Source organism: Miniopterus natalensis, chromosome 15 (assembly GCF_054644295.1).
Source record: "Miniopterus natalensis isolate mMinNat1 chromosome 15, mMinNat1.hap1, whole genome shotgun sequence".
In the NCBI taxonomy this organism is placed as follows: domain Eukaryota; kingdom Metazoa; phylum Chordata; class Mammalia; order Chiroptera; family Miniopteridae; genus Miniopterus; species Miniopterus natalensis.
In genome coordinates, this window is record NC_142095.1 from 30,557,815 (window position 1) to 30,568,430 (window position 10,616).

Genomic DNA, 10,616 nt, shown 5'->3' on the forward strand with positions numbered 1-10,616 from the left:
ATGCCCAACTGAGCCATACTGGCCGGGGCTCGTGGTACCTTTTCTTATTTCATCAGCAATAACAATAGTAACAACCCTGAGGATGAGAACATTTCTAGAGCTCCTGCCCTGTGCCCACCACCATGGCACCCTGTTCCCCAGTTTTCTCCCCTCTCCCCATTTACAGATGGGGAAATAGAGGCTCAGAGGGAAGCATGGCATGCCCCAGGTTCCACAGAGGGCAAGCAGCCTCTCCCCGTGTGGCCAGGCTGGTGCTCTCCCTTTGGGCCGGCTCCCTGCCCCAGCCCTGATACCCTGCTCCCTGTCCCCAGAGTGGTTTGCCTCAGGCACTCAGAGCTACATCCTCCGGGACCTGGATGACACCTCAGTGGTAGAAGATGGTCGCAAGAAACTCAACACACTGGCACACTACAAGGTGGGCTCCCAGCTGCACCCAGCCCCCACTTCCAACCTCCCTAACCTGACCTCTGACCTCAGCCTCTCCCCTCCTGTCAGATCCCTGAAGGCGCCTCCCTGGCCATGAGCCTCACAGACAAGAAGGACAACACACTGGGCCGAGGTAGTGCTGGTGGACATGGGGAGGGTGTCTAGCGCCCCTTCTGAGCAGTCCCAGTGGGGAAGCTGAGGCTTCAAGAGGCAAGTCTGAGCAGGGCCAGGCCAGGCCCCTCTGACCCAGTATTGCTTGGCAGGGCCTGTGGCCAGGCCTCTCAGGCTGATTTCCTGTGGGCAGCCAGAGAGAGGCCCCAGGAGGGCGGGACATGGTTCCAGTAGGTCTGGGCAACTGCCAGACCAGAGGGGTGGTTGGCATTCCTATCTGGGCTTTGGGTTCTGTTTCTGCCTCAAATCTTACCATCGACACCCTCAAATGCCCTAGACCTAGCTGTCCAGCTGCCAGATCTGAAGTCCTAGGCTCCTCTGGGTCTCAGGCTTCCCTCCTGAGGTCAGGAGCAGGATCTTTGGTCTCTCCCAGCAGCTTGTGAGGTCTGGTAGTTCTGAGGTCGGGTGATGGAGTGAGGGCTGCCACACTCCTATCTGGGCCTCTCCTCTCTCCGTGTGTGACCGTGTCTCTTTCTCTCCATCTCTTTCCCTGTTTCTTCTACCACTTTGCTTTGCATGTCTCTCTCTTAATGCCTCTGTCCTTTTCGCTGTCTTATTCTGTGTGTCTTTCTGGATCTCTCATCTCTTTCTTTGCATTTTTCTCTTTGATTCTGTCTCTGTCTCATTTTCTCTGTCTCTTTGGAACTCTCCATTTCTCTTGGTTTCTTTCAGTCTCTATTTCTATTTCTCTCTCTCCCTCCCTCCTTCCCCTCTCTTGTTTATTTATTGTGTGTGTTTTTCCTCTCGTAGTGAAAGACTTGGACACTGAGAAGTATTTCCATTTGGTGAGTGCCCGGCCTGAGGCCCTGGGGCCTCCCGCCCCTCACTGGGTGTGGACTTGGCTTCCTGCCACCCTGGCCCTCTGAGGAGAGTGCTCCCAGGCTCTGGGAAAGGCTGGGGGTGGGGAGCGGAGATGGGACCCAGAATCAGCAGGGAGCCTGGTCATTTGCAAATTGTGTGCAGAGCTAGTGCCTATGGGAGGAGGACAGTACCTTCCCTGGGATGGTGGAGGCTGGTGCCTGGCGCCAGCACTGACCACCACTCCGATCTCCCAGGTGCTGCCCACGGACGAGCTGGCAGAGCCCAAGAAGTCCCACCGGCAGAGCCACCGCAAGAAGGTGCTACCAGAGATCTACCTGACCCGCCTGCTATCCACCAAGGTAGGCCTGGCCTCATCTCCTTGTCTTGGAAGGGTCAGCTGTGTGCACATGCCTGGGTGGGGTCTGGACCTCTTCCTATGTGGAGCCAGATGGGCTCCCAGGGTGAGAGACTAAGGGCTTAGGGTCCTGCCCAAGGAGTTTTTGCTCACAGCCATGAAAGGTATGACAGACAACTTTTATATTAGCCAATGTAACAGAGAAGACAGCAGAGGCCCAGAGGGGTCAATGATATCCCCAAGGTCACACAGCATAGGTAGCAGTCTGCACCCCAGAGACCACGTCCTGGCTCTGATTTCCTGCTCTATGCCCCATACTTTTCAGCACCCCTATGAGGTAGGTTTCACTAACCCATTTCACAGATGAGAAAACTGAGACCCAGAGAGGTTAGGTGACTAGCCTGATGCCACATGGCTTCCACATTCACCAGCTTGAGCACCGCAGGTTCCCCAGAGCCACAAGAGGGTCTTGCTTACTCTCTACACGTGGTCCCGGGCTGATGGTGGCCACCCTGCTCCCCTGCAGGGCACGCTGCAGAAGTTTCTGGATGACCTGTTCAAGGCCATTCTGAGCATTCGTGAGGACAAGCCCCCTCTGGCCGTCAAGTACTTCTTTGACTTCCTGGAGGAGCAGGCTGAGAAGAGGGGGATCTCAGATCCTGACACCCTGCACATCTGGAAAACCAACAGGTGGGCGGTGTGCGTGTGGGGAGGGCTGTGCAGCTTCCACGTGTCAGTGCAGACAGCAGTAGTATCTCAGAGCACCTGCCAGGGTTCAGTCCCTACTCTGCCACATCTGTGTGATCTTAGGTGATTTAACCTCTCTGTGCTTTAAGCCCCCCCCAGCTGTAAAACCAGGGCAATAAAAGTAAGTTACCTTCATTATAAGAATTAACTAGAAGTGAGCTTTATGTAAGTGTTGCCCTTACTTCATCCTCCCTCCATTTTTCTCAGGGTAGAGCACTATCAACTCCATATTACAGACAACACCGAGGCTCACAGAGATGTGACTGCCCAAGATCATGCAGCCCTTGTGATGGCAGAGCCAGGCTCAAAGCCACATAATCTGACTCCCATACCCAGTTTGTAGCCTTCTCTTGAGGCATGGTTTAGCTTTTGGGGGGTCACAGATCCCAACAAGAAATTGAAAACCTCAGCCTGACCCTCAGAAAAAATGCCACAGGCCCAGATGTTTCTGTGTAGTTGTAGGGGCTTTTTGGAGCTCTGGGGGTCCATAAGCCCTGGGCTGCTGAGTCACTGGGAGGCCCTGGGGTAGGGGTGGGGGTTTTACCAACCCTCTGGCTCTTGAGGCCAAGGCCTAGCATCCAGGCCCCGCCCTCCTTCAGCCCTTGCCTGCTGCTAATGGTGGACTTCCTGCTGCCGTGAGAGGCTAAGGGAGGAGCCGAGGGCTGCCAGGCAGGGTGGGGGTGCTTCTAATGAGAACCAGGACCTGGCTCAAAGCTGCTGCTGGAGGCTCTAGGGGGATGGGGATGGGGAAGGCAGTAAGGATGGACTCAGGCCCTGCCACCCCAGCCAGGCCTGCAGCTCCTGATTCAGCCTCCTGCCCTGCTCCACGCAGGAAACCTGGCTCCTAGCTTCTCTTGGCCTAGTCAGCAGGGATGGTCATCAACCCCATTTGTGGGTGAGCACACCAAGGTTCCTAGAGGTTTCCCTTTGTGAGTAGGCTACACCAGCCTTGAATGGTAAAGCCAGCCTATCCTCTTGGCCTGGCTGCCCTACCCTTGGGGTGGGCTCACACTGCTTCTATTGCCCCAATCCCACAGCCTTCCTCTCCGGTTCTGGGTGAACATCCTGAAAAACCCACAGTTCGTCTTCGACATAGACAAGACAGACCATATCGATGCCTGCCTCTCGGTCATCGCACAGGCCTTCATTGATGCCTGCTCCATCTCTGACCTTCAGCTGGGCAAGGTCAGCTGCTCCCAGGGGCAGGATGGGTGCTAATGATGATTCTGAGATCTTTCTGGGAGGGGAGCCATAGGAGCTCAGGTCTGGGAGACATGGGGATGAACTGGGACATTCTGACTGGGGGAGACTCCCAGACGCTGGCACCTAGTCAGAAACTGCATCACTGAAGACCAGCTGCACCTGCCTTAGGTGTGCCCAGCACCAGCTCCCAACATTTAGGCCATAGAGCCAGGCCTAGGAAGCCAGTGGGAATGTGGAAAACCTGCTTGGTTAAGCACAGCATCATCTGAGAATCAGTCAGGCTCCAGGCAGCAGTCTTGATGGTCAAGAGCCATCTGAGTGGGTACTGAGTGAAGGGGTGTGCAGAGGGGATAACAGGTGACCAAGACCTCTGAAATACACACAGGAGGAAGCCCCCTGAGGCATCTCTCTTCAGGGAGAGGAGAGAGAATGCAGTTCCTGACAGGGGGAAAGGCATGGGCAAGGCAGGGAGGCATAAAAGAGTACTGGTTGCTATGAGTATTAAGGAGATGATATAAGCAGATCTGGTCGGGCAGGATGGAAGCTTCATGGCCCTGCATTTAGCCCGTGACTTTCAGAAACGGGCCATGAGAGATAGTAAATGCCATCACTTCTTTACACTATCTCAGAAGGCAGGATGCCTGTGACAAAGAACTGGGAGTGTACTTGGCACATTTCACTTTCGGGCGTTGGAAACATGTGGTGGGAAATATTCCACTGAGCCAGCAATCAGGCTTCCAGAAACCTTAGCCACCAAGACCTATAACCCTAAGCAAGGATGTAAACAAAACAGCCTGTGTGCAACTAAGAGCTGGCACAAAGCCCATGCACTTTTCCCCCTAAAGGAAGTAGGTCCCCTTTCAGGTCATCACCCTGACAGTCCCATAGAAGATAAGGCAGGGGTTCAATATAAAAGAACAGCAGAGGGAGGGGGGTGAGGAGCCCTGTCTAAAGCTGGCAGAGTGGGAACACTCAGTGATGGGGCCATTAGTGTGGCCATATGGACAATGGCTCGTCCAGAAAAAGACAAATCCTTTCTTTCTTATTCCCTCACTCCTCTCTATGCAGGATTCACCAACAAACAAGCTCCTCTATGCCAAGGAGATCCCAGAGTACCGGAAAATCGTGCAGCGCTACTACAAGCAGATCCACGACATGACGCCACTCAGTGAGCAGGAGATGAACGCGCACCTGGCCGAGGAGTCCAGGGTGCGGCTGGGCTGTTGGGGGTCTGGAACTTGACTGTCCAGTGAGGGGCTGCAGGAAGCTGTGGGGTTTGTTTATAAGCAGCAAGGCTGGGCCCAAGTTTGACAGGTTAACCACCCTTCCCAACTCCTGCCTTTTTCTTTGCTTGCAGAAATACCAGAATGAGTTCAACACCAATGTGGCCATGGCAGAGATTTATAAATATGCCAAGAGGTATCGCTCACAGGTGAGTACCCCCAGTGTGAAGCACCCACCCCCATTTCACCCAGGGAGAGGTTCCCACTCCAGCATTTACATCCCAAGATATTGGTGCTTTAGGGGCGGGTCACCAGCATTGGAAATCCAGGCAGGGTGTTCTCCCTGAAGATCTGCAGGGGGACACACTGGGGCCCAGGACTGGGGTCCAGCTGCCCCTCTGCTTCCCCCTCAGATCATGACTGCCCTGGAGGCAAACCCCACGGCCCGGAGGACCCAGCTGCAGCACAAGTTTGAGCAGGTGGTGGCTCTGATGGAGGACAACATCTACGAGTGCTACAGTGAGGCCTGAGCCCGTGGGAGACGGTGCTGGGAAGGAACCAGGCACCCGGCTTCAGCTTCATTTGGTCCCCAGTGCCTCTGACTCTGGCTGGGCAATGACTGAGCCGAGTCATTGGAGAGAGGGGAATGAGGAACCTCTCTGAGCCAGGCGGAGGAGCCCCCAGCCCTGGCTCCTTGGGCACCTCTGTCCCCTCCTACTTGTCCCCATACCCAGCCACGGATGGGGACTTGAATGACACAGCCAGTCTCTGGTAAGGCTTCCACCATCCACCAGCACAGCCTGGATGGTGCCCCCACTTGCTCTGTCACAACCAGCTGCTAAGAGCCCCACCGACTCGGCCCAGCAAACAGAGAAGAGGCTGCAGCCGGAAACACTACCTCAGCCATTCTGACGGAGGGGAGGCCTCCTTGAACCAGCCCTTGATTGGTTTCTGCTTTAACCACCGAAATGTCTCCATCTCCCCTCACGCAGGGAGGACCCTGGCCACGCACAGTTTCAAGAGGTGTCAGATTTTTGTTGCTTAAGCAGCTACTGGTGGAGTGGGCAGCACCCACTGCCTGTGGGGAGGCTCCTCGGGCTTTCCCTGAGCCAGGAGGGTGGAAGACAAGGGGACCGGTGCTGGGCGAGCCTGGTCTGGGGGGGGGGGGGGGGGCGCTAAGTTGCATCAAGGCTGTAGCTGGGCTACTTGATCTTGCTGGAAGTGTTTCTAAAGATAGCACCACTTTTTGTTTTTTTAAGAAAGCTTTTATATTTTAAACTTACCACGCTCCAACTGTGAATAGCTGCCGCTTGCGCGGAGGACCTGGGGAGGGGACAGAGGGGCTCCCAAACGCAACACTGGAAATGACTGTTCCAGAGAACAGGCAGACCTGGCGGAGAACCCCCTCGCCACCCTGAGAAAATCACCCATTCTGTTCCTGTCACAAGTGACCCTCTGGCTGACCCGAAACCACGCCCCCCTGGCCCCCCAGCAGCAGACCCAGCCAGCGCAGTGCCTGGCTTGGAGCCTTGGGGACTGGGCTGGAAGGGGCGGCTGGGATGCTCTGGAACCTTCTTTATAATAAAAGCCTGATGGGGAAACCTGCTGTGGGCTCCAGCCTTTATCCTGAGATGGCCAAGGAGGGAAAGCAGTGCTTGTAGCAAGAGGGAGGGAACCCTGGCTCGGAACCTGCCGCAGCCTTTTGAGAAGGCTGTCGGCAGTGGGACAATGTGGCTGCCTGCTTGCCCTGGGCCTGACCCACAGCTGACATTCCCTAGGCTCTGAGAGCACCCACAGGACCTCCAGGAAGATGCTGTGTGCCACCTACCCCTGGGCAGGCCCTGCTCCTAACTCACCTTTATTTAACAAGCCCCTGAGGAATGTAATATTGTCCTCATTTTACAGATGTAGAAACTCAGCACATAGGAGGAATATCCCCAAGTCACAGAGCCAGGGAGCAGCAGAGTTGGGGGCACAAACTAGGTTATCTGGGCCCTCATTCCTAAGTTCCAAGCTCCTGCCAGGCTAGAGTCTCCACAGCAGCCTCCAAATGCGAGGGGAGGTCCAAGGTGACCACCCTGGAAAGAGAGTTGACATTTACACACTCACCCTGAATGCTTCATCACTCTTAAAAAAATAGGTATCATTAACCCTTTTTCAGATGAGGAAACAGTTTCCCCCAGGCCAGCAGGGCAGGCTATTCCTCACTGTGGCCCATGAGGACAGTTATCCTGCCTGAAGGTCAGCAAATACCCCGAGACCCCCAGCCCACCCAGCTGGGCCTGAGCTGGGGGTGAGGTTCACCCCTGACCCCCTGGGAAAGGTCACCAGAAAGCAAAGCTGCCTCCAAATTAGAAGCGACTCAGGTTAAATGTTTCCCTTTATGAAAGGAAATAAGCACACACATTTATCAAGGGTAAGAGCTAGGACAAAAATTCATACAATTTAAACAAAATCCCACAAATACCAGTTTTAGAATTAATGAGAACAGAAAAGTGAGAAAAGTAAACAATTTTTTAGCTTTAAAAATAGCCTTTTCCTGTAGTGGCTTCTGGGTAGAGAGAGATTATCTTTTCAAACTTTCTATTCTGAGCACTGATTCCTTTTTATTAAGCAGATTTTCTAATTTAAGTTATTGACACATTTGACAGGGATTTTTTTTTTTTTTTTTTGGTGTGATGCTGGAATTAAATACATTTCCTGCAGAAACATCAGGAAGTACAAAAGACATGAAGAAAATAAAAGCTACCCTAACCCACCCGTAGTTAATAGTTCAGAGAACGACAAATCATGTACTTGCCTGGGTTGGGGGCAGAGGAGTGAAAATCGGGAAGAGTGCGTACACACCATTTTGAAACCTGTATTTTCCCCCATGCAACAATATGTCAGTAACATCTTTCTATGTCATTAAATATTCTACAACCTGTTTTAATGCCTAATTAACATGCAATTCCTTCTTGACATTTAGAAATGTATTTGCAAATGGAAGAAATCTCTAGTTTCCAGGGTCATTTCTCAGCATGGAAGGTGGCCAACTTCTGTGAACCACCCACCCACAATCCTTATCTGGGGCCCTGAAGACTTGCCTTGCAGCTACAGGCATCCCTTCACTCTGAGGTGGGGGCCTTTGGTGTGTCATCATGCAGAGGAAGAGACTTGCCCGCCTTTCCTGGGTGCCAGATTATGTCCAGCCTCTACCAGGTCGGGGTACTGGCCTGCCCCCAGCTCATGGAGGCAAGGTGCCCAGTGATGCCCACCCCCTGAGACCCTGCCCAGGTACCTCCCATGGCCCCTGGCAAAGCCATGAAAAGAGCAGTGACAAAACCAGACCCCTCCACCCCTGTGAAGTGCCAACCCAATCTCCTGCTGTCAGCTCATGGTGTCCCTTGAGGCCCTAATGGCAGCCACATTACAGACACACGAAGGAAGCTGTTGGTACAACTAGACAAAGGCTTGTGAGAGATTTTGAGAAGAGAGACTGGGGTAGAGAGGGCAGGTCTCTGCTCTCATGCTGGGCCGCCTCAGTTTCCCTTGGTGTGCCATCTGCTCCCATAAGTCCCGTCCAGTTAACCCCTGGCTCCCTTCAAATCCACCCTTTACTTCTCTGTCCCCAGCCTGACTAAGCTGTCACCCTGCATCTGGACCATCTCTCAGCAGCCTCCTAACCAAGCTGAGTCCTCACACCAGGGGATGGTTGCCATGCAGTCACCTAGCTCAAACTGATTCAAACTGATTCACTATTAACTCCATCCTACATTCAGTCCCTCAGCAAATCCCATCCGTCCTGCTTCAACATCTATTCACATTCCACCCCTCCTAACCCCTCCCTCCGTAGCCACCTTTCACCATTGAGAAGGACCAGTGCAGGGGCCTCCTCACTGGCCTGGTGCTGCAGCCCATATCCCTCTGAAGTCACCCTGCTGCTCACTGTCCTCTAATGGTTCCTTATCACAATAAAAACAAAGCCCAAAGTTCTTACCCTGGCTTATGGGACCCTTCAGGATCTAGCCCTTGTCTACCCTGCAGCCCTTGTTACGGTTTTCTACCACTAAGTAACAAACCACCCCAATACTCAGTGGCTTAAAACAACAGCAATTATTTACATTGCTCAAGCACCTGTGGTTGGGGCATGGCTTAGCTGGGAGGCTTGTCCCTGTTATATGTGGTGTCAGTTGGAGCAGCTCAACTAGGGCTAGAAGATTGAAATCCAGAATGAATCAGTGACCTGGAACACAGACTAGTGGAAATCAACCAATCAGAACAGCAAAAAGAAAAAAATTTTAAAGATGAGGATAGAGTAAGAGACCTTTGGGATACCAAAGTGCTCAAATATTTGTTTTATAGGGATCCAAGGAGAAGAAAGGAACAGAAACTTTATATATAAGGCAATAATGGCTGAAAACTTTCCTAACCTGGGAAAGAAAACTGGCATCCAGGTCCAGGAAGCACAGAGAGTTCCAAACAAGATGTACCCAAATTGACCCACACATAGACATACTGTGATTAAAATGACAAGAGACAATCTCGAAGGAAGTAGGGGGTAAAACAACAAATTACATACAAAGGAAACCCCAAAAGGCTATCAGATGAATTCTCAGGAGCAACTTCACAGGCCAGAAGGGAGTGGCAGGACATCTTTGAAATACTGAAAGAAACAAATCTACTACCTAGAATGATTTACCCAGCAAGGGTATCATTCAGAATTGAAGGAGAGATAGTTTCCCAGATAAGCAAAAACTAAAGGAATTCATCACCATCAAACCAGTTTTATAAGAAATATGAAAGGGTCTTTTTAAAAAAAATCCTCACCCAAGGATATTTTTTCCATTGCTTTCCAGAGAGAGTGAAAGAGAGAGTGAGAGAAAGAAACATTGGTTGCCTCCTGACTAGGGCCAGGGATTGAGCTGCAACTGAGGTATGTGCCCTTGGCCAGAATCAAATCCAGGACCTTTAAGTCCACGGGCTGGTTAGGGCTGAAAGAGTCATTTTTGTTTTTAAAAAAATATATATCTTTATTGATTTCAGAGAGAGGAAGGGATAGGGAGAGAGATAGAAACATCAATGATGAGAGAGTCATCATTGGTCGGCTACTTTCTGCACGCCCCAGACTGGGGATTGAGCCCTCAAACTGGGCATGTGTCCTGACCAGGAACTGAACCTTGATCTCTTGGATTCTAGGTCGACACTCAACCACTGAGCCACACCAGGCCGGGCTGAAAGACTCTTCTTTAAGCAGAAAAGGAAAGGCCATAAACAGAAATATAACAATATGAGAAAGATAAAAATCTCACATGAAAGGCCAAATATTTAATAAATATAGCAAATCAGACATTTAAAAGCTATAAAGGTCAAAAGAAAAAAGTTTCAAACTACAATAAGTAGTTAGGATATATACAACACACAAAAAAAGATCTAAAACATGACATCAATAACATCAAGCATGGAGGGGGAAATAAAAATGTAGTCCTTACAGAATATAATCAAGTTTAAATGCCTATCAGCTTAAAATAGACTGCTATAGATATAGAATGATATACATACACCTCATGGTAACCACAAACCAAAAATCTACAAAAGGTATACAAAAAATAAAGAAACCCAAATGAAACACTAAAGAAAACCAGCAAACCACAAGGGAAGAGAGAACAGAGGAGAACTATAAAAACAACCAAAAAGCAATGAAGAAAATG

At 51.3% G+C, this 10,616-nt stretch overlaps 1 protein-coding gene across 1 annotated transcript in view; it reads left to right on the plus strand.

Annotated features, from left to right (window-relative positions):
- Positions 1-7,865, plus strand: part of PLXND1 (plexin D1) — a 54,288-nt gene extending 46,423 nt beyond the window's left edge. The window contains exons 28-36 of the mRNA XM_016209845.2: positions 312-415; positions 496-559; positions 1,348-1,382; positions 1,653-1,757; positions 2,280-2,443; positions 3,538-3,685; positions 4,772-4,912; positions 5,061-5,135; positions 5,340-7,865. Of these exons, the coding sequence (XP_016065331.2) occupies positions 312-415; positions 496-559; positions 1,348-1,382; positions 1,653-1,757; positions 2,280-2,443; positions 3,538-3,685; positions 4,772-4,912; positions 5,061-5,135; positions 5,340-5,456 (953 nt within the window). The 3' untranslated portion in view covers positions 5,457-7,865. The remainder of the gene's footprint in view (positions 1-311; positions 416-495; positions 560-1,347; positions 1,383-1,652; positions 1,758-2,279; positions 2,444-3,537; positions 3,686-4,771; positions 4,913-5,060; positions 5,136-5,339) is intronic.
- Positions 7,866-10,616: the final 2,751 nt, after the last annotated feature.